General features: G+C 43.8%; 1 protein-coding gene across 3 annotated transcripts in view; it reads right to left on the reverse strand.

Annotated features, from left to right (window-relative positions):
- Positions 1-24,353, reverse strand: part of LOC109322941 (aldehyde oxidase-like) — a 77,849-nt gene that overhangs the window by 2,655 nt on the left and 50,841 nt on the right. The window contains exons 21-35 of one of the 3 annotated variants that reach the window (XR_002104513.1): positions 24,224-24,348; positions 23,104-23,237; positions 22,263-22,350; positions 20,992-21,078; positions 15,649-15,840; positions 14,941-15,168; positions 12,856-12,951; positions 10,694-10,822; positions 9,343-9,417; positions 5,354-5,406; positions 4,714-4,828; positions 3,675-3,740; positions 2,935-3,123; positions 1,709-1,876; positions 510-796 (exon numbers count right to left, since the gene is read on the reverse strand). Coding sequence is in view for 2 of the 3 variants with exons in the window: in XM_019554239.1 (XP_019409784.1) it covers positions 746-796; positions 1,709-1,876; positions 2,935-3,123; positions 3,675-3,740; positions 4,714-4,828; positions 5,354-5,406; positions 9,343-9,417; positions 10,694-10,822; positions 12,856-12,951; positions 14,941-15,168; positions 15,649-15,840; positions 20,992-21,078; positions 22,263-22,350; positions 23,104-23,237; positions 24,224-24,348 (1,796 nt within the window). In the remaining variant the exon portion in view is untranslated. Of the gene's footprint in view, positions 1-20; positions 797-1,708; positions 1,877-2,934; positions 3,124-3,674; positions 3,741-4,713; positions 4,829-5,353; positions 5,407-9,342; positions 9,418-10,693; positions 10,823-12,855; positions 12,952-14,940; positions 15,169-15,648; positions 15,841-20,991; positions 21,079-22,262; positions 22,351-23,103; positions 23,238-24,223; positions 24,349-24,353 lie in introns of those variants that run through there. The other 2 variants (XM_019554239.1, XM_019554240.1) reach the window with 2 other exon arrangements.

Here is a 24,353-nt window from a genome sequence, read left to right on the forward strand (position 1 = left end):
TGAAATCAAACAAGTTTTTACACTGGGCCAAGAAGACTTTGGGAAATAGCACAAGAAAATAAAAGTCTCCAAAAGAAATAAGAGCACAGTCATCCTTGCAACTTTTTAGTCATTCCTGTAAATCAGCCATAGTGACTGAAGTGGATCTGCATGGGTGAAACAAAAGGCAGTTACATCCTTTGACTTTCAAGTACCCAAGGGTTTGTATGAACAATATCCACAGCAGTTTTTTTGCAAGAAACTACATCTTCTTGTCTCAAGTTTGTGATCAGAAGAATCCTGTGGTGGACCCCATGGATATCAGGGTCTATGCAGATCTTTTATTGCACGGTAAAAGTGTAAATTATCACTTATTTGAAGCTTTCAAATGTTGCATTGGGTGAGTAAAATTAAATCAATATCCAATACTACATTAACACACCCCTTCTCTCCTGCAGGTACGTTTCAGCAGATCTCCCTGGGTAAAAGATGAGTAGTGATTATTGAGTAAAACTCTCTGGACTATTTACATGTGTTTCTAGGAATAAACTGTAGCCGTGGAGTATGCAGCAGTACAGCTAAATGCATTAAGAACAATCAGGAGGAAGAATGCATTAAAGGAGAGGGGATGGCAAGCTTCTTATTTGGATACAGGACTATGTATTTTTAGTTAAAACGTGTATTGATTACTAAGGTAGAGGACTACATCTGATCAAAAAACTATCATCGTATTTCACTCAAGCTGGGTATGAGATTTGGATTGTCTTCATATGGAGATGGCCCAAGGACTGAAGGAATCAGGCTGATCTTTCACAATCTAACAAAATGAACAAGAAGTCATATAAGTGATTCTGTTAATGACATGCAGTTAGAAAGAGCTTGTTACAACCATTTCTAACCAGTACCTTCAACATATCATTGCACCTCTCATAGTTAGCCCCTGCTGAATTTACATGGATTAGGCATCAAATGCCTCTATGTATTTTACTGGCCAGGGTGGTCTACAGGAGGTTGGCAAACCTATCAGTGCTGTGTTGATAAGCAGGCAGATGATAGGGATGAAGGGGGCAGGAGGGAGGGGACATGTCATGCCAAGGACCATGGTCCCTGCACTAATGGCCCTACCCTCTGCCCAAGCTCCAAGATGCAAGTTGAATTTCACAGAGCTGCAAGTATGGGGGCCGACTCACCACCATTTCTATACCCCACATCAAGCATACAAATACAAGGCAAAAACTCTCTGAATGGGCTCTCAGGTTTTCTAGTTCACACAAAAGACAGACAATCTGCTCCATCCATATTTCAGCAGCTGCTCAGGTGTGCACAGCTGACTGGAGTAAGTCCTCAGTGTACAGAAAAAGAGGCTAGTGTAGCTGTAGAAGGCATAAAACACAGGTGTGTGGGAAGAAATGAGTGGGAGCAGGTTGTACGAGGGGCAGGACAGGACGGGTAAGGGCAGGCCAGGCCAGGCCATTAACGGATATGTAATCTGAATAATTAAAATGAAAATCCTTAATGCCACTGACTCGAATGGCTTGCATGGACTAGATCCGCTGATAGGTATTTTAAATTATATAAGAATTTAAATTTAAGAATCATTAAAAACAAGCAGAATGTTTCTATTGCACTTCAATTATGTCCTGGTGAACTATAAAAATTTTGGGCCCAAGATACCAAAAGGAACAGGCAGCAGCTAAACAGAAACTCTCAAAAAGTAAAGCCCCATTACCATCTGGGTAAAGTCATCAGCACAGGCCATTCGAATCCGCTCAGGCGTCAGGGGGCTGTTCAGCGCGAAGGGCCCTGGTAATCCTCTCTCCTTTCGTGCAGAGGCCACTGCATCCCTTAGAGCGAAGAATACAGAGCATCCCAGGAACAACCCTGCCTCACCCACACCCTGACAGAAAACACAGGGGGTCACATAGATATTCTCTATGAACATATTAAAGGAGGAAATGTATTGTCAATAGTGGGGGGCTAAATGAAAGCCTTAAAAAATTACTGAGCAAAATGAGGCCCGATCTTGTTCTGTGGAAGTCAATGAGTATTTTCCACTGATTCAGAAGCAGAATTAGACCACACTATGTTTTCTGATTGCCTAAGGGATCTAAGCAGGCTGGTTTCAAATGCTAGCTACAGATATTAGGACTCTTTTGACTTCTCTTCAGTACAACATTACAAACTTAAAAGAGTAACATTTGGTTAAAAAAATGCAGATAGAAGTGAAACAAACCATCAAAGATAACATACAACCATTCACAGAGCAGGTTTGAGCCCAGGGTGAAACCCTCCATGTGAACATCAAAGAATAAGATAAACAAGGTTTCTATGCACACTTTGAAGCATGATGATAGCCACTGTTCTGTGCATCAGAACTGCAATTTTCTTCAAGTGAAAGTCCCTCTGAAAATTATTCAGGAATGTCTAAAAATAGTTCTAAAAGTAACTATTGATTCTAACACTAATTTTTAATTTAAAAATAACATATTATCACCATTGTATTATAACATGTCTTTTTATATTCTTCAATTCTAAATAGCCTGACATCTAAGCAACCTAAAGAGCAGTTAGCATCATGCTTTAAGTGAGCAATATCCCCTGCATCTTGCATTATGGAGGTATAGGTCATAAAATGGGTCAGATCCTTAGCTGGTGCAAGCAGATATTCATTTAGCATGTCTACATGTGCACTTTCATGCACAGTAGCCTATTTAACTGTGCATTCAAGAATCATGTAAAAATGTGTGATTACGCTAATGTGCAGTAAAATAGGCTACTGAGCACAGTAATAAATATGTCACTTAAAATGTGCATATTTATTACTGTGCATTGGAGGTAGTAAATTTAATGCACATTAGGAAAAGTGCCTTAATGCACATGTAGATGTGCTCATTTAGTGTAAATCACTATATCTGGGAGACATAAACATAATGCCCCAGAGTCTGGCTTCCTTACCTTGGATCCATAGATTGCATGGGGATTTTGTGAAGGTGACAGCAGGGAAACACTGAACTGTTCTGGGATGTCACAGACTGCAGGGATTTTATAATGATCTGGTCCCCGAGTGTAAAGGGCTCCTTTGGGAGAATAGTTTAATTCCTCCATTGTATAAAGTCCAATGCCCTGAACAAAGGCTCCTTCAATCTTGGAACAAAAAATGACAAAGTTTATCTTTTTATACATTGGAAGACATATATGGCCTTGACAAGAGTTAGCTCTTCTCCAAGTTTCTGAAGCACATTCTTCTTCCTATTTGATCACTCATTTCCATCCCTGACTTCCCACCCCCTCCCCAACTTGGGGCTGCTGGGGTTACTGGGAAGGAGAAAGCGGTATCCTCTCTCTTTACCCCCACAGTCTATGCCTAGGAAATGAGTGATGCTGATCAGAGTCATAATACACAGGTGAGCAGGAAACTGCAGACCAACCTAGGGCTTGAAACCAGGCCAGCAATGGTCAGAGAGGTGCAAGTGGGATGCACTGCAGCATGCTGCTAGGGACTATGGGTGCTATCCTGGCCTCCCTGAAGTCAGTGGGCCAAAATTCTTTTCCATCTCCTCTCTGCCTGATGAAATGATCTACAATGTGGGTGACATGAATTTAATTTTGCTAGGATGACCAGGACACCCTGCCCAAGAAAGACAACAATCACTTGCTCGGTATGAACTGGACAGCATAACATTCCTAGCACGTACCTGCCCTATATCCACTGCTGGATTTATGCTGCATCCAATGTCCATAACAATGTCAGTTCTGAGGTTCTATTAATAAAATACAAATATGTAGTATAGAAAGTAAGGCATGGGTGGGTGGGCAAAGAGGTTTTGAGGGTTAGAATTAGCATCCCTCAAAAGTCAGATTCATAAAACCTCTCTCAGGATGCACAATGCTGAGCTATTATTTGGCAGTCTCTCCAGAGGTAAAGGGCATCTTTACACATTTTCTGGGGGTGAGGACGCTTTAAGTAGAATGGCTCCAAGAGCCGCTCTAATTAAAGTGCCCACAGCATCTCATGTTTTCAAAGCCTCACACTTCAAAATGGCAGTGGAGGCACTTTAAAGCTTGTTCGACAAACTTTAGTTAAAGCGCCCCTGCCAACATTTTGTAGTGTGGGAACACTGAATACATGAGACACGGAGACTGCTGAGACATGCTAATTAACACCATCCAGCAGAATTTATTAATTGAGTCTGCTCCAATGCACTGTAATTACAGCATGTCAGAGCAGTATCCCCACATGTCTACAGGCACTCGGAGTATCATTAGCCTAAGTGTGATTAGTCAGTGCAAAAGACTGAAGGAATCTGTTCACTGTATTAACAGCTACCATGAACCCTTCTCACAGAAGCAAGCACTAAGTTGAGTAGGATGTATTTGCAGGGTTGAGTCTTTACCATGTCAGATGGTTAAGAGACTGGAAATAAAATACAGAGCTGCAATGTCACTTGTCTGAATGCAGTCACTAAAAGAAAAAAGACAAATCCTGCCTGCCATGTGTCTGCCATAGTATAAAATTTGAACACATGGTATTTTTACAAATCCAGCAAAGGTATGATTGTAAGCAGGTTATACAGTTTCAATCGACTTCAACTGTCATTGCTACTTCTTTTAGATCCTTCCTGTGTTTAATGCACTATAACCCAGATCATATATCAGTAGAAAAATAAGGCTACACAAGAAATACTGGTGGAACCTCCTCTGCACTATGCATGAGTTGTGACAGGTACTGGTTACCTTGTGATCTCCTGTGAGACAGTCAATTGCAACCTCTGAGCAAGCAGCTCCATAAACAAAATATGTAAATGGCTGTCCTTCTCCCTTCTCCCAGTCCATATTTCCATCATAGCCTCTAGTTGAAACAACAGAGTGCACATAAATCACAGAAGTTTAGTTTGTTCTGTCAATATCTGAATTACTACAATAAACTTAATGACCAAGAAGTGGGAAATCACTTAAAGTGGAAACATCATAATGGGGCAATCACCAGAATAATGCTTCATGACAGTCAACAGGGCTATGCTAATTTGCATCCTCTGGGGATCTGTCACCATGTCCATATTATAGTCAGGCAATCAACATGCCAAACAAAACACTCCAATCCAGAAATGTTCATAACAAAATCCCAGAATGGTTCTGACAGAGACTACCCAGGAAACCATGTCTAAAAGACCAGTTTAAAGTTACAAGTACAGTGCCGAGGGCCAATAAAAAAATCCGAGTTGTCAATAAAAAAATGCTGCTGTCCAGTCCTGTCCATCCAGTTCCACTGCTTGAGTTATTATCCTTAAAAGCCACTCCTAAAATTCATGCTTGCAGTTTTATTGGGACATATCTCTCAAACCCATAACCCTAGGGAGGTCTAAAAATACATTACCTGAAGTACCCAGTGGCTGAAAGACTAATGCTTTGCTTAAAAGCTTCTTTAACCTGAAAGAGACAAAAGACATTGGGGTAAATGAATCCTATAAGAAGGAGTTTGCACTCACACATATGCATTTAAAAATCAAAGTGTCCAACAGAAAGCTGAGAAAGCACTATCAAAATAGAATAATGTCTGGACTGTCTTACATGAGGAAGGCTGTTCAGGCAGGACAAATGTGATCAGAGTTTCTAAAGCTTTATTCCAGGTCTAAACGGTGTTTTGTTTTGATCAACAATTTTACACACTTCATGTGTGACAGTCCTACTCTAATGATAATCATTAGGGAACGTATTTAAAACTTGAGCAATGCAAGTGTCATGTATGGCTAAACTCACACTTGATATTTTTAGGACTATAATATTCTGCCAGGATCAGGGGAAAACAAGATAAAAGTCAAGAAGTTCCCACTTCCTCCTGTAAGTAACACAGAGGTCTTGTCAAAAGTGCCTTCGTCTTCCTCCACTGTATAAGGATTAGATCAGACTCTTCCTTGTTTTTGCTGACTAAGTGTTTGACCACAGTAACACAAACAAACTGAAACCCATTACCATAACTCATGTCTGACCAACCTGACTACCTTCTATGATGAGATGACTGGCTCAGTAGATGTGGGGAGAGCAGTGGATTTGCTATATCTTGACTTTAGCAAGTCTTTTGCTACTGTCTCCCACAACATTCTCACAAGCAAGCTAAGGGAATACCGGTTGGATGAATGGACTGTAAGGTGGATAGAAAACTGTCTAGATCATTGGGACCAAAGGGTAGTAATCAATAGCCTGATATCTAGTTGGCAGCTGGTATCAAGTGGAGCGCCCCAGGGATTGGTCCTGGGGCCGGTTTTGTTCAATATCTTCATCAATGATCTGGAAGTTAGGATGGAGTGCACCCTCAGCAAGTTTGCAGATGACACCAAACTGGGAGGAGTAGTAGATACAGTGGAAGGTTGAGCTAGGATTCAGAGAGACCTCCAAAAATTGGAGGACTAGACCAAAAGAAATCTCATGAGGTTCAATAAAGACAAGTGCAAAGTCTTGTACTTAGGACAGAACAATTCAGATTGGGGACCGACCGGCTAAACAGCAGCTCTACAGAAAAGAACCTGGCATTACAGTGAAAAATAAGCTGGATATGAGTCAACAGTGTGCCTTTGTTGTGAAGAAGGCTAATGCATACTGGGTTGAATTAGTAGGAGTGTTGCCAGCAGATTGAGGGAATTGATTATTCCACTCTATTCTGCACTGGTGAGGCCACATCTGGAGTACTGTGTTCAGCTTTGGGCTCCTCACTACAGAAAGATTGTGGACTAATTGGAGAGAGTCCAACAGAGGGCAACAAAATGGTTGGGGGGCTCGGGTACTTGACTTCTGAGGACAGCCTGAGGGAACTGGGTTTCTTTAGTCCAGAGAAGAGAAGACTAAGGGCAGATTTAATAGCAGTCTTCACCTACCTTATCTGCCACCACTGAGAACAGTTTAGCCCTATCCAAAGAGGCTAAAGGCTAAAAGCTGTCCCAAAGAGGATAGGGCTAAACTGTTCTCAGTGGTGGCAGATAACAGAACAAAGAGGAATTGTCTTGGGTTGCATGAAGGGAAGTTTGGGTTAGATGTTAGGAAAAACTCTCACAAGGAGGGTAGTAAAGCATTGGAACAGGCTACCCAGAGACGTCGGGTGACTTAAGGTTACCTTGGAGGTTTTTAAGACCTGGGTAGACAAAACTGTGGCTGGGATGATATATATGGGGATCGTCCTGCTTTGAGCAGGGGGTAGGACTAGATGACTTCCTGAGGTCCCTTCCAACCCTAATTTTAAATGATTCTATATGGAATAGAATTCACTGTCCAGAGCAGTAACTGATGACCTCTGAAAGGTGATCCTAGTTAAAGAGTTGTTGAGTTTATTATAAATCCTTTGCTTAGCTGGGAGGGAGGAAGTCTTCATGATCAACCCATTTCATTAACATATACCCAGTCAGATTTTAGATAGATGCATACCATTCAGGTAAATACTGCATACAGACATTAACTGAAGATAGCCCTAAATTTAAGATGACCCCCCAATAATTAGATTCTATACAAGGAAAATGTAGCAATTTGTTACAATTTTCCATGTACAGAATCTAAGTATCCTAGGAGCATCATAATTCAACCCCATCACTGTTGCAGTGGGGAAAGCTGTGGTACAGGGACAAGCAGTGGCAGAGGCAGTAAGAGGGCAGGCAGTAGGGGGGTTGGCAATGTGGAGGTGGTGGGGAGGCAAATAGCCTCCTGTCTCTGCCCCCCCCCTTACTCTCCCTTGTGCCTGCTTCCTTTGCAGCCTCTGCCCCTTACCTGCCTCTCCCAGAGCCCCAGGCCCCTGTGCCCCCTTACCTGTCTCCCCCTGTACCACTTCTGCCCACCTAGCTTCAGCCTCCCGCCACCACCTCACCTGTCTCCCCTTTGTGCCACTTCTGCCTCCCTGCAGCCTCTGCACTACACCTGCCCCTCTTTTTCATCCTTCCATGTACTCTTGCTCTGGTGCAAGAGCTTCATCCCTGCTCCAGCCTGGGGCACAGACCATGGCCTCAACCCATAGCAGTAGTATGGGGAGGTGATGGAGACAGGGGCCTAAGGCTGCAGGGGGATGTGCATGGGGTGCAGAGAAGGCAGGAGGCATGGACAGGCAACAGCTGCAGCTCCAGGCCCAGGTGCTGGGGCCAGGCCCAGGGCCAGGGCAGCTGCTTGTCTCTTTGCCACCTTGTACTTGATTCTAAGACAAGGGACTTTTTTTCCCCCATTCATGTTAAATGAGGGAAAAACCTTGTTCTGGACTGGAGTAAATATAGTAGTGCCACTTTATTGTGACAAATGTTAATTTGCTCTATGGTGGACGAGTGCAGGTAGCTTGCACTCTCCAGCTGCCCCAGGCAAGTGCTCTGGGGCCTTAAAGGGCTTGATTGGGGTTTCGTACATACCGAGTCCTGCTTGGAAGTTCAGGGGTGCATCTCCGAAGAAAAGAAAACCTGTGTGGATTCCAGTGTGCAGGCATGGGTCCTGGGGAATTCCCTGCACCCCATGCCCCCATGTGGGGACCTTGTGCTTCACATACGGGCATGAGTCAGTGTGAGTCCTGAGGAATTCCCAGAGCCCCACGCGTCAATGCTGGGACCCATGCTGACCCATACTTCCATAGGAAGCATGGGTCAGCATGGGACCCAGTGGAGGTCCCAGCATAGAGATACTAGGTGCTGGGAATTGTACAGCTCCAAACTACCCTGTGCCTTCTTGTCAGGACTCACCGCGTTTCATGCAGTCATGGGTTCCAACATGGAGGCATGTGGTGCCAGTGGTTCTCTGGGTTCTGTACCACTGTGCCTCCATGCTGACCCATGCCTCTGCATGAAGCACGTGTTGGTGTGGAACCTGGGTCTTGGCAAGGAGGTACAGGGTAGTGAGGAACGTGGGGAATCCCCAGGCAAGGGGAACTCATTGCCTGTTGTCCCACATGGGCCCTTGTCTGATGTAGGACAACAGGCGACACACATTTCATCCTATAAAGCAAATCAGCTGTGGTGGGATATATCCTGTCACAGCTTGATTTATTTTACTGGGTGACATCTGTTTTTAACCTAAGAGAGCTGGCACAAAGTCACCAGTTATGTAAGTCCTGAAGAACTTATTGCAAAGTTTGGTGCCGGAGAGCAAGCTAAGGTAGGTCAGGCTCCTCCTTTTGTGCACAAGCCAATATTTGCTGTACGTTGTGGTTTGTATTGTCTCCAAATCTGTGAAACTACCACATTTGCAGAAGGAAAAGAACGAAAACTCTGAAGAGTATAGTGAGACCAAGCAAAGAGGAAATATAGCAAGTACTCATAAAATGTGTGTTTCAGGATGGTCATGCATATGCAAACATATTAAATTCAATTTATACTCCAGATGGATTTTTCACCCCCATACAACACTTACCCAGTCATTCCAGGTGCCTTTTGGATTCTTGCTTATAATGGGCTGCAGGCGTTTCAGGAGGGTCTGACAAGCGTCCTGGTGAAGAGAACAGTTTGTGAAATAGTGCTAAAGAGATCATTAGATATTTGTTGGTATTTAGTAGAACCCTAGCTACATTTCCCTGTAGCCATTATGGCACTCACAGTAGACAATGCCTCTGAATGCAAATCCCATTGCATGGGGCCAGGCACTGGACAATAGGGCATTTCTGCTGGGACTGTGAAGAGCACTCATTTGCAGCTGAAAGTCATTATTCCCTACTGAACTTCAAACCGCTACCTGTCTTCTTGTTAAACACAAACAATCAGCTTTTTCTAAGACTTCTGTCATCTCTTAACTGCTTACAGCCACCCAAATGCACCACCTCCAGAGTGAATCTGAGGGAAAAAAAAATCGGATTCTTCCTAAATCCAATCTTTTGGGGCCAGGCATTTTTAATATTTATAAGAAATCACATTAATCTCATAAATTGAGATGGGTTACCTTCAAAAACTCAGAACAACCTCCCACATGTTTCTACCAAGCGTACTGGGTGAAGTGATGGTAAATTAGGAGGTTGCTCAGCTGACCATAGGCCTAGTTCCCAATTTCTACTTTCAAGGCCCCTGGAGACCAAGCATCCCCCACAGTGTACTTCCAGGTTTGGAGCATAGCTCTGCACATAGTTGGGGAAGGTATGGGTAGGTTCATTCTTGCCTGGATACACCACCACTGTGGCATACACAATGTAGGCTGAAGCAGTTTAACCAATGCTATTTTTCAAGTGAGGCTATACATTTGAGTTTGCAAAAGATTTGGTTTTTTTCCCCCCAGAATTTAAGATACCTGTAGTTTTTTTTTCTTTGATAAGAATAGTGGTTTTTATGGTGAGTCTGAAGGCTGTCTGCATATAAATTGAAAGCACAGGCTAGGGATACAATTGGATACATTAAAACAAATAGGAAAGAGATTCAGGTCTCCAGTTTACTGAGTTTGAAAGGCCAAGAAGAAAGTAGGAAGTGTTAGTTTAATTATATAGATTCACATCTTAAAATAAGATCTGGAATCAGTGTGACTCAGCACAACAGTAAGTGTGAGATCCAGGTTAACAGGTATTCATTACACAGAGTGAGGGATTAGCAGAATACCTAAGCTTTCTCAGGAAGGTTTGTTCCAAAAAACAAACAAACAGATCAGGTTTTTCATTCTCTGCCTCCAACAGTCATGCTACAGAGGTCGTTTCAAGCATGATTTTAGCAAGACTACTCATGTTTAAATTTCAGGAAATATCCTGATGAATGGAGGGAGTTGAAAATAAGAGATTGCTCTTTACCTTCACTGCCATTCCATTGACATCAGTTCCAGCAGATCCTACTGAAGCACATGCATTAGGAACTGTTGTTGTGTTTGTTTCACAAACATGAATACTTGACATGGGGATATTTAGCTCCCGGCTGGCAACCTAGGGTGAAGATGAATGCATCCTCATTCTGTTTTAAAGACACTTTTCTGAACATCTCAACAGCAACTCCCCATCTCTCCCCGGCACCAGGCCCAGGAAAAATGAGGTTATAGAGGTTACCATCCTAGGTTCACCCTCCTTCTCCCAATATCCACCCATATTGGTGTGCTTGAAAGACACAATGAAGAGAAGGTGATGGACTTGTGGTTAAGACACTGGTCTGGAAATGTGACTTCAGCTCCTGACTCTCCTACAAACTCCCTGCATGACCTTGGGCAAATCAGTTAGTTCCAGATATTCAAAAAGTATTTATCCACCTCCATCCCACTGATTTAATAGATATCTTCGAGGATGTGGGGGTTTGTCTCTCTGGGCCTCACTTCTCCATCTGTAAAACAAGGATGATTATGATAGTCCCCCTGTCTGTCTCATTGATTTAGATCAATTATTTGGGCTGGAGAGCCACTTGAGAACTTTTGGTGAGCTGTTGCAGGCCAGGGGGAGAGGGACAGTTGACCAGGACCGGTGCAGTGGGTGCTGGTGGGGGTGCTGATCCAGGATGGCATAGTGGAAGAGGGGTGGCAATTGATTCTGACCAGCCCGGGCCCGACTGCCCCACATTCACTGCAGAGAGCACTGGATGCTGGATGGAGCAGGCGAGCAGGGTGGTAGGGGACATGGCATGCTCAGCTGGGCAGATGGGGTGGGGCCACAGGTGGCAGGGAGTAGTATCTGGGAGCAGGATGGGCAAGCACGGCTGGGGCTGAGATCAAAAAATCATGACAGCCCAGGGCAGAGCCCTGATCTACTCCCCACCACACAGAACTGGATCACGGCTCTGCCCTGGGCCCTGGTCCTGCACTATCATCACTGTGTGATCCTGCCCCCACTGCCTGGCCTGCTCCCAGAGGCTGCTCCCTGCTTGGTGGGCATCCTGACGAGTCTTCATGGAGACCCCACCTGCCCACCCACCTACCTGCTCCATCTGACACCTCTGGTACAGAGTGCAGGGTGCACAGGCAGGGGGCTGAATCTAGCACTGGCGGTTACACTGGCAGCAGATGCTAGAATGAGCTGCCACTGCTGAGGCTGTTGGGAAGCTGAGTCCAGTGCCACCCCATCCCCCACTACATGCCCAGGGGTGGTGGGACTGGCTGCAAGTGCCATGGACCAGGCTGCCCCCCATGCCTGGACTGGGTGGGGATTCTGCCACAGACTGTATAAAATCCTTTGGCAGGCCAAATTTGGCCTGTGGGCCATATTTTGCCCACCCATGATTTAGACAAGGGTGTCAAAAGATATGGCCTGCAGGCTGGATCCAACATGTGGAGCCAGTGTATCCAGTCTATGGGGCTTCCCAAGGCCAAAATTTGTTGGCTGGATAATTAGTGGCAGCATTAATTGCTGTAGTTCCCAAGCCACAGCAACTAACACTGCTGCCGCTATTTCCACCACCAAATATCTGGCCCTATGGAGAACCCTGCTGGCCAGTTCCAGGGCAAAAAAGTTATGTTGTCTAGTCTGCAGGGCTGCCCACATGGCCAGAAATTTGGCTGTGGAGGGAACAATGGCTGCCAAAGCTCCAGGAACCACAGCAGCTAACAGTTCTGCCAACAAGTGTCCAGCCCCATAGGCCAAGATGACATGGCTGTGCACTCCAGATCCAGCCCAAAGGGCCAGATATGTTTGACACCTCTAATTTCGACTGAATGTTTCCCTGGGCATCAACTGTCTTTTAAGACAGGTCTGTATGCTGACAAACCCAAAAGGATCTCTCCCACATCCCTCCCTGCTCTCCTTGTGACCCTTTTGGAAGCTGGTTGAGGGAGCAGCTATATGACTATGCAGATGAAAGCTTTTTGGCTTGAGTTTTTTTTCTCTGCTCTTCTAACTGTTTGTGTCATTGGTAAGGGGTTATACTGGTAAAAAAATTGCTCATGACAGCTATTAACCTAATTACACAAGAAGGAAAGCTCCTCAGTCTTGGCCTGTGTTACACACAATGCAAAGGGCTAATATTTGAGTTCAGTTACCTGGATCATTTTGATATGGATGCCTTGTCCCATTTCAATTCCACCATGAGTCAGAAGCACTGACCCATCAGTGTAGATATGAACCAGAGCAGCAGCCTAAAAAGAAAAACCAGGAAGAGACTATAGAGTGCTGTTCCTTCCCTATAACGTAATGGAAAGTGACTCCGTATTTATAATGAAGTAATGCATAAGAAAGTTAGTAGAAAATATACAACCTTGAAGGGGATTCTGATGTTACATAGGTATCTGTTGAAATTTCATGCTTCGGAATCATAGTCAACCTGAATTATAGCATTGGCTTTGCCTTTACATTAAACTTAGAATAGCTGATAGCAATTCTTGGTGTTCTTTCCCTGACCACACTAGCAACACAAGGAAAATGGCCTTAACATCGCGGCCCAACAGGCTCCAAGAATGGCAGGAGGAGATTCAACCATGGATTCTTGTTCCAAGTTATCTATACACACTTCTGCAAATTTTCAAGCTTTGGACTGTTTAGGGAGCCATGATTTAGACAGGCTGAGAGGGCTACTCCATATTAGCCATGTCCTAAATTAAAGTCTCTCCAAAACTCAACCAAAAGTTGCAACACAGAGTATAATAGTTCTTCACTTTGAAACTAGAGTAGAGATTGCTAGTGGAATGTGAGACATTAATATTCAGTTATAAAATTATACTCTACCAGACCTCCCCTACATTAAACAAACCACAGCTTATTAATGCTGATATAATAGCTCCCCCACCCTCTCTTCCCAACATCTGCAAACCATAACCTCTACAGCGACATGTCTGAAAGAGCTGCCTTCTGCAGACCTGTTTCTAAATAGCCTTGAAAGAGTGCCACACTGAGGCATCTATATTGTTTCTTGTTCCCAAGCTTGCTCACTCAGACTGCGTCCACATGAGCGTAGACTTTTGGTTCCCTGGGTACAAACTGGCAGTGGGACACCTTGTGCTGCTGCTAGTTGTCCCTGGGGAATGCCTGTGCCACGCACCCTCTGGCACATGGCAGGTTATCTCGGGTGGGGTAGGAGAGGCTGGGCCCAGCACTGGGCTGCCCCCAGCATCCTAACCTGGGATCCTAGAGGCCTCCTGGGGCTGCAGCAGCAGCAATCCTGCTGCTTGGAGCCTGGCCAGCAGCTGGAGCATGGCTCCAACCAACCAGGCTCTGGTTTTGAGCAGCGCATGCTACTCCCACGTGTGCTGCTCCGCTTTTTTTTAATGTTTTTTTTTTGACACCAGGGGTTAACCCACTCCCCCCTGCACTGCTCCCTTGCAGCACAGAGAACAGTTGAACGTGTAGTATGTGGCACCACTGACTTGTCTGCAGTGCCAGATATTGCATGGCCACTCTTGTCTGGATGTGGCCTCAGAGTCTGCTCAGAGCTTCATCGTTAAGAGGGTGTGTTTACACAAGATGTTTATTGCAAAGCTGACTAATTAGCTCCACAGTAAAATGTCAGCTTCTTCAGGTGCAGCACTATTAGGCCATAGTAAACTAATACACACCACCACAGGATAGTACTGCTCAGCACAAATACTATTGTACGGCAGTGCTATTTAGTGAGCTGCAATGCATATGTAGATGCTGATGGGGTTAGCTGGGGCAGAAGGGTGCCTGCCAGTTAGCCCTGCACTGAAGCACCCTCGTGCCTGCAGCACGTTGAGCTGGGCTGGAGCAGCTCCAGGCTGGAAAGCTGATCTCTGGGACTGTCTGTCAGCTAGGGCTGTTTCTGCCCCAGCCCAACATGCTGCAGTCCTAGGCACACATGCAAATCTGGCATCTGGGAGCAATAAACTTTGGCACGAATTATGCTGGAGTCTATTCAGTTGCATTAATTACATATGTAGACATCGCCAAAGCTACCCTTAGTATCCCTATACAGTGGTGTACTGAGCCATATAGACATACCAAGAGAAGCAATGCAGCCTCTATAAAATGGTTGTTATGAAAAAACAGTTTTCCACAAGGGATCCAAATGAATATGTTTCTTTGTGATATAAGCCAAAACAAACTTTCCAAGGGTGAAGCCATCAGCTCACTATATGAGGAAGTATTTTTAAAGGCAACTTAAAGAAACTGACCTGACTAAGATAACGTGAGTCAAATCCAAATGGAAACTTCATGGGAATTATGGCAATTCCTTTCTTCTTCCAGTAATTTTGTCTGTTAAATTCTTCCACAGCTTTTAGTCTTCTGTAGTAGGCAGACTTCACCATACATTCATTCCAACACCTTATCAGGTTCTGGGGATCCAACTTTTGTTTGTAAGGTGTTTGTTCAATTTCTTTATACATGTTTATCTCCCTTACCTGAAAAAATAACATTAGCAGAGATCCCAATAAAAAAACTAACCTGTGTTTTGGGCTAGTGGTCCAAAAGTCAGCATGAAAGGTTAGCTTCGGTATGATTTGTGGGGTCATATTGTTCATTCTTGCAAGGATTTAGTCCTTAACTAAGAACTATTTAAGAATTTTATCAAAAAAGATTAGAAATTTATATCCAAAGCACATTGCTTGCTAGTCTCATAGTTAAAGTAAAGTATTCTGCATCCGGTTTGGAAACAAACAGAATATCACGTAACTTCAATGGACAATCTCAATAAAACAGGAATTCAGAAACAAAAAAATGTCAACATCAACACTTGGTGTCAACAAATGATTTGGTAAAGCAATTCAGTTAACTGAAAGGACCTTTTATTATATGGTCTGCCACTGAATAAACAGACTATATAGTACAAAGGAACCATCAAGGAAAGGAAATCCATCTGCCAAAAACCCTTACTTTCTTACCTTTTCTGGTGACAAACCAGTTTTCCCTGCGACACTTGTTGTCCAGGATTCTGTAACCAGAGCTGACTGAGGGAAGCCAAATCCTCGGAAAGCTGTGTTTGATGGCAGGTTTGTCTTGCAAGCACAGCTCCAGCAACGCAGGTTGGGAATCTTGTAGGCGTTATCTATTCTTAGCAAGGCTACCTCTGTTACCTGCCATATGTGAACAGGCAGAAAATGTCAGAACAGGTCTTCTTTTAAAATTACCTTCACATGGAAATTATGTTAATCTTTCTCCTATCAAAGAGAGGCATTAACTTAAGAAAATCAGGTATAGGATAAAACTATACCTTATAACTTACAGGCAGTCCTCGACTTATGTTTCGAGTTACAACGTTTTGCACTTACAACGTTTATAAATTGACACCCTGTTTCAACTTTATGACATCCGTTTTGACTTTACAACGCTTGATCAGATGCAACGCTTGTGACGGCCAGAACCAGAGGGATTAATAAGCAATAAATACGCGCTTCTTGGAGGCATTTGGTATTTTGCCTAAACAGGTAATATTAGCTAATATAAAGCTTGTAAGTTTGTAAACCACAAATGTAACTTGTCTGTCATAAGTTTAACCAAAATGATAAATTAACTGTTCATAGAACTGACTGGGCCCCATAGGCAAAGCTATAGCTGCAAGATTTGCTGACCTAAAGGTTTTTTGCTCAGGGTTCAGCCTTGATGATAAAAAACTGGATCCAACCACCTGGCACACCCAACACATTCCAGGAAAGCATATCCCAAGAAAGCATATTCAGAGAAACCTAAAAGGGGTTGGGCTTAGGCGGAGCAATATCAATTTCAAACCTAAAGGTGCTGCATTGAAATTTGCTTATTGGATAAACCCGGGTCTGGGTAGTAACCTTTTATGATAATTTTTAACACCTTTCAATCCCATAGGGTAACATTTATAGGGCAAGATTGTGAGTGGCTCTAAAGCCAACAGATTAGCATAAGACTAGGTATAAAAAGTGTGTGCATCAGGTGACCAGCAGGAAGGAGGGAACAGAACGGTCATTTCTGTTGTAACCTGGACTCCTGGTGTGAGTGAGGATCAGATCCTGATCAAGGGACCTTCCCCAGTAATCCCTCCGACAGCGTTGACCGGGGATGCCTGACTTCGCTAGAATCACTTAACGCATACCTGGCATCGAGCGACTATTGATAAGTTGCCAACCCATGTCTGTCTATCTGTTGTCTTGAACAGCCCAGTGGCTGATACCCTTGCAGTGCCCAGTTGGCCTGCAACAGAATTGATCCATCTATCTGTTGTTATTATCTGTTGTTATTATTTACTATTAGCTCTTTAATACTGCATTATCTGCTTATTGCATTTATCTTTCTGTTAACTGCTGTGTGTGTAAACTATAATAAATTTGCCTTTACTTCACTCCCAACTTTGTGTCCTCGATCCGAAACTGAACCAAACAGCCCAGTGGCTGATACCTTCGCAGCGCCCAGCTGGCCTGTGATAGAATTGATACACTCACAGTGCCCAGCTGGCTTGTGACAGACGCCATGCCAGCGAACAAGTTCGCTGCATCACTCATCTCCCTGGAGAACATCTGTCCAAACTTCCTTGGACACTTTCTTTAAGAAAGCAGACAAGACTCCAGAAAAACCTGCAGCCAAGACTCCTGAGAAGACTAGCCAAGAACCCTTCAAAAAGTCCAGCAAAGTCACCTCAAAGAAGTCCTTCCAAATCAATACGATTGCTATTTACAATATAAATACATTAATGTAGGTATATTACTCATCTGTAATTGATCAAGTGCAAAATTCTGGGATATTTTTGGTTAAAATAGGGTATCGGGCTTTGGTTCAGGAACAAATCCCACATTTATAACATTGTTTCTTATGATAAAATTGGTTCCAAGTTACGTTTCAACTTAAGACACAGTTTTCAGGAACCATATGTGTTGTAAGTCCAAGGACTGCCTGTATTAGCTTGAAAAGTGGAGCTTCTGTAAACCATTTGTAACAAGAATAGTCTGGTCATGTCTGTGAAGTAAACTTATTGTGCCTTGAACACACTGCATTGCCCCAAACTGTTGCACCTGCATTTATGACCTAGATACCTTGTTCCAGGCAGACCCAAACCATCAGACTGACCATGACTTCTTCATTTGATAATAGGCAAAATTTATTAGTCCTGGGAGCTGAAGTAATGCAGGGCACTTACCTGCAGCCCGGGACGGAGCACATGGGGAGCGGAGGGAGGAAGGCGTGCGGCTTGTTAGCCACCTCTTTGTACAGCTGCGGCCGGCCGGTGACATCAGTCTTAGATGCCGACTGGCGAAGTTAAAAATGGCGCCCACTGTTATGGAGGGGGCAGATACCCTGGAGACCAAGCTGCAGCTGATGCCGGCGGCAGCGTGGGCTCCGCAGGCAAGTGCCGAAGAATCCAACGAGCGGGAAGTAATGTGGGCTGAGGAGGAAAGCATCTTGACGAAGACCCCTCTAATCAGTAAAGGAATGACTGGCTGACTGAAGGAGGGAGAGCGGAAGTAACCCCAGGAGCGCTGCTGGAGTCAGATGTGAATGAGGGGAGGGTGGGCTTGAAGGACTCCAAGCCGAGAGGTGAAGAGCCGGGGACAACCCTGAAGGAGGGTAATCAGGGTGGGGATTGCTGCCGGGACCTGGGACGCTGAGCGTGGGATTGAAGCTGGTCGGGAAGTGACAAGTATAGTGGAGTGCCATCCCTCCCCTTTAAGGGACCAGGGACAGGGAATAGGTGGTGGATTGGTGGAGGTACAGTGATTGGTCCAGATTCCCCAAGCTGGGGGGGAACACAGGCCATAGGTGTGGGCCCCGTGGTGGGCGCAGGGAAGCCTTGATAGAGGCCACAGCAGGAAGGTTCCCGATGGGACAGGATTAGGGTGAGTAGTATCACTGGTGCAAGCAAAGGCTCCTGCCGACAGCTCTGAGATGCAGAGTGACCATCGTGGTCTGTGGGCAACACCACAGTTACCAACAAGGCGGTACACCAAAGGTGGTGTGAGGCTGAGGTGTAGGGGTGGCAGAGCCCTGTGAGCAACCGTTGTGCCTAGCCCGGGCCACCGAGGGACCCGCTAGCTAACCCCGCCTACTGAGGACCACCAAGACGTCGCAGACGAGAACAGGGTTGGCGACGCGGGAGGGAAGAACTACCCTGGCGACAAACCAGCCTGGAAGGCGCGGGACAACCATGGAGAGATCAGAGTCGTCCGAGAGTGGCTAGTGGAAGCCTGGCGGTCGCATTATTGATACACAGTGATAGCAAATAAGAATAACACAGGCAAGGCTAACAAAATAACCCTTCCGATTCTATATCTACCAATCCTAGGGCTGTCACAGAGGGAAGATATGCCTGGCCAGTACATGACCTTCACCCTTTGATTGTCTCTTGAATGTCAGATGTCAGTGGCCTCGAGGTTGAGTGCTGAAGTCCATCCCTCTCCAGTGGGGTGGGTGACACAGGCTGGTGGAGTACCCTCTGTCCATGGTAACCTCGAGTTCCCCCTCGGGGACTCTTTGTTGCTTTGAAATCCCTCCTTTTGTATTCTTTCTCCCTCTAATGACTCTTCAGTCTTAGGCATCGATTGGTTTCCCTGCAGTCATCATACTGTTCTTGTTCTGTCCTGTCAGCATATTCCTTTGTTCCAACAAACCCATTACATGCACACATATTAATTTGGGCATTTACCGGTCTTCTAATTTGGTCTGTCCAATAAAACTGGAAATCCCAAGGGCTCTGCAGTTGGGCATTGTGACATAATGCCCTCTTATCTCATGTTACTGAACAGTGTGGTATATGTCTTCAATTTTCCAGTCTGTGAGTCTGCCTGCTCCAGATACAATGGGCCTTGAAGGAAACTTTGTCACAAACAGGCTTTTAGAAACCAATTAACTCTTGCCGTTGTCTTGGACGATTATTCTAATGCATATCTACTTTATCTGCGATCCAATTCCTAAAAGCAAACCTCTAAATACCATTTTCTAGCCATCAAAAACAGGGTGCCTCAAACTCACTACATCCAATTTGAGCAGGCGAATGCACACTGCTGACTGTTAGTGACAATTTGTCCATACTTATACTAATAAGCTGATCCATGCTGCCAAGCAGGCGAGGCTATAATGCTTCTAGATTCCAAGGCAGTCTGCCTACTGCAGTGCAGCATGCCTAATGGAGCGGCCCCCAGGCATCATAACTTTACTGTATAGTTATGGCCCACCTTCATTATTCACACATCTCCCAAACAGCATGATCTTATATCTCAATATCCTTATTTGGACAGAAGAGGAACAAAGCAGACAGTCACGGCTGGGGTGCAATTACAGAGTGATAACAGTCTCTCCCTAGCTGAAGCTGTAACCGAAATTTCATTATTAGCCTCATTTTGTTCCCATTCTAAAGAAAATGTTATATTTGAAGTGTTGCTAGATCTGGAATGAAGCAGATAAAGCAGTCTCAATAACAGTGTGCTTCTCTACTCTACATTCTGCCAAATGATGCCATGAATGTGTTCAGACTAAGTGTTTACTTCTTAAAGCCGGCACACAAGTTCCATAGTTTACGATGTCTTCTAAAATTTGTAGAAAACCATCACAAAATCATAAACAGAAAGGGGGAAAGGGAGAGTTGCATTCTTTACTGAAATCCTCTAACTGGTTTCTAGTGTTCAGCACCAAAATATATTTGATTAACATCAGCATTCAGAAAGTTACTAGTTTTCTAGTTGGATGCCTCACCAGAGGGTGCTGGTTTCCTGAATGAGGCATAGTTTGGGCTTTCTCTTAGAAAGGTGCAACCTTAAGTTCTGCATTTCTTTAGTTTTTAATGAATAAGCACTTGTTTTAAATAATAATGATTGTAAAAGGTATTGCCACAACAAATAAAAAGAGTTTGGACTCTTGGTTTTGCCCTAGTGAAGCAGTGTGTGGAAATGATGTCATATGAGGCTCTTCTTTAAGCAAGATTATACATTGGAACATCACTGACAGAATGAAAAAGGTCAGATTTTGGCTTCGATTACATACATGAACTGGGGACATAAAGTGAGCTGGGGTCACAAACCGATTGTGCAGCCTGTAGGTACAATGTAATTCTAGGCAGGAAACATTTAGCTGCCATTATAAATGTGCACAGAATTCTGAGCAATACTCCAGCTTATCTGATGGAGATATTTTCTGACACCTGCCCAGAATCCCTGCAGAGCAAATGACAGGATAATGCCAGAACAGTTTCAAAGGAAATCTGGCAATTCACTTTTTCCAGATGGCAAGTCCTTCATACTAGGAAATAGGCTAATTTATAAAATCCTTACCAGAACCGACTCATCAGGGGAACATCCTCCATTAATGTAATACTTGACATCCACAGCCAGGATCCTACCACTATTCATGAAGCCAACCTAAATTGGATTAACAGAACTTTCTTAGGCCTTTTCACACATTCATTCACCTGTTCTTTACTTTTTCCATCACAAAGTTGAAAAATACAAATATGATAGCTCACACTTTCTGCAAATAACAACAAACCATACGATTAAGTCAGTACTGTGCTGAACTTGCTGAAACTAGGAAGATAATTTGCAGCTAAGGAACAGATTTTCTAGATCCCATATTGATCTATATTATATTGTACATATTACATCCTTCTTTAGTTGAGCAACATACACCCCACCTGGTGTGAAGCTGGAAAGCCTGTTGCATATCTGCACATTTAATGGGAGATTGCCAATGTGACATCTGTGCCACAATTTGCATGCGGTAAATGCCACACTTTGCATGTGGTAGATGCCAACCGCATGCAAAGTGAAGTCCTGCTCTGAGAAGTAACTGTACAAATGGCACCTGACAGATCTAGAGCACATCGACAGCTTTCACTTATTTTACTGACAAAAATAAATGTTGTCTACATTGTATTTCTGCTGTCATTCCTATTGGAGATTGAACTGGGTTCTATATTTTTGCTCCTAAATCATCAATAGAATTGGTAACCACATTCCAGCTTTAGGGACCAATTCAGCCCTTTGTTATGCCTACAGCACCCTGATGTTTTCAGTTAGTTTCTGCAGAAGTAATGGAGGGCACATTTTATCCTGCATAATTGTTATTACTGATGACAGCATGCACCTGATCAAGGAAACACCCAGTGTACTCTCTAAGAATGAATTTGCAGGCCTGACAGCTACTAAACTCCTCCTTCATTGGGTAATGGAGCAAATCTGTTTTGGAGTCACCAGCAGTCTCTATTATTATCTTTATGTTGGATTTGTACTGCAATATAGCCAGAACCAAGAGCAGGAACGCATAGTGCTAAGCACTGGATAAATATGCAGGAAGAGTTTGATCCAAAGAATGTATAGTCTCAATTGGCAAGACAAGTTAGGAATGGCAGGAAGAAATAAAAGCCTATAGAAGATCAGGGTCACACAGCAAATCAGTGGCTGGGGACTGCAAATTAAATTTGAATTTAATACTGTTATTTGGATCAACAGAACAAACAGTCAAAATATTAACTAGTGGTATTACGAAAATCCTATTCACATAAAATGCACAAATGGTGTTTTGCACAGCTTTCTTCTACACTTACTTTGTATTTGGCAACAAGAGGATGCCGGCCCCCGGTGATTAACATATCCTCACCCCGGCTCAAGATAAAACGGACTGCCCGACCAGTTCTATGTGGGGAAAAAGGTGGGGTTTTCAGACCCAGATGCTACTAAAAAGCAATATTCACCATAGGCCCAGATGCAGCAAGGTGCTTAAGTACATGCTTTATTTCGAGCACATAAGTAATTTCATTGAGGTTAAGTAGGTACTTTTGTCCATCCCTAAGCAGCAAAGAGATTAAGCCCAGGTCTAAACTTAATATAAGCTTAACAGGACAATTCATTCATTTAAGTTTATGCTTTGTTGGGTGCAGACCCATGATAGAGGCTTCTTTCCCATTCTTGAAAGACAAGGTAACTCAGTGCACCTTTCCTGGGTGAACAGGCTCAGTCTGACTTTAAGAGTCTGTTAGGTATCAGCTTAAATCTACAGACTCTTAAAGTTGAAATAAGAGCATTTACATAAGAAAACTGCATCAAGTTCAATCACTTGCTTTTGAAATTGACTTAGTTAAGTGAAAGTGAATGCTCTGTGTGGACAAAGCCTCAGTCTGATGGAAGGTAAATACATCTCTAAACTTGCTAAGAGGTTTGAGAATGTTTCTAGATGACATCAGGCTCAGGTCTAATTGGTTCCCAGCACCTTAGCCCAGCTTGGAGCTTACACAAAGTCTAATAGGACACTGTAACAGACAGGATTTTATGGTACATTAGGTAGTATGGAGGCAATATCACCAGGAATGGTAACGCCATGTCAGTCATGGTAGATAACTATTGCCCTCCTTTCCCCTTCATGCTCCAAAACATATACATTATACTTACTTGTTGGCTGCCACTGCAGCAACTGATGCCAACAGACCAGTTTTGAGTAACTTCCCACCAAAAGCTCCGCCAACTCGTTTTACATGACACATGATCCTATTTGCTGGAGCACCTAAACTTGAGGCCACCATTTCCTGCGAAGTAAATTCCCTTTTTATTCCAGTTCAATTAAAGCAGGATTTGTAAAGAAAAGTTCCTACCCTTCCTCCCCAGAAAAGGCTATATGAAATGCTTCCAGAATGATTTAAAAATACATTTTCCAATTGAATTTAGAAACAAACATACCCCCTCCTTCTGTGAGAGTAAACCTGACTCAAACAAAAGAGAAACACCATTGCTTTTTATTAAGCATACTAAAAAGAAATGCAGGCTGTCAGCAAAGGACACTGGATTTCTAAATATTTTATTTTAGTCATCCAAGGCCTTGCTGGTTGGTCACAGCTAGTAAGGTATGTTTGTCTCAAATATCTTTCTGGCTGCGCTCCTCATCTTTCTGACTGGAATCCTCATTTGTTTATAACATTTACTATTCATGGCTACCATTTATAGAAGAGGATCACGTGGACAAAATGAAAAGGAGGTCAGCAGTGTGAATGAACACGCCCCAACAAAGGAAAAATTGACATAAAATTACAGCATTTTGTCTAAACTGCATTCAGGTCTACAAGCCATAGTTGAAGCTAAGCAGAGATCACATGCTATGTTCAGCTTTGTCAGGTTCTTCCTTACATTTTGGCAAGACTGCTGTTACTGATCCAGCTAAAGCATTTACAGAGCCAAAGTTCATCACCAAGGATCTGATATGGAAAAAAAGTAAACACTCCCCCATACTGAAGTGAATGGGTGTGGAGAATACTCAGCATTTCATAAGGCATGGTCCATAAGTTAACCTTTTGTGGCCTGATTCTGTAACTATACTCACAGAGCAACAAGAGGCTTTTACCCTGGAGGCAGAAACCAGTGAACACCTAGCTAACAACAGACGTGTTTCAGTGCTGAGCTAACATGTTATGGCAGCACTGGAAAACAATGGTTTCTGGGTAGCTTCAAAGAAGACAGTCAAACAACACATTAAGAGCTGTATTATCTAGCCTTTACACTTTCTCAGAAAAGCTGTTACCTGGATGAGTGCTGGATGCTGCGAGGACACATACACATCCATTTCTTTAGCTTCTCCTTTTGGAACAACAAGCACACTTTGAGTCTCCATATAAAAATGTTCCTGTCCCCCAATGTGGAGTTCCTCTGTT

The sequence above is a fragment of the Crocodylus porosus genome, unplaced genomic scaffold (assembly GCF_001723895.1).
Source record: "Crocodylus porosus isolate Cpor-Errol unplaced genomic scaffold, CroPor_comp1, whole genome shotgun sequence".
NCBI lineage: Eukaryota > Metazoa > Chordata > Crocodylia > Crocodylidae > Crocodylus > Crocodylus porosus.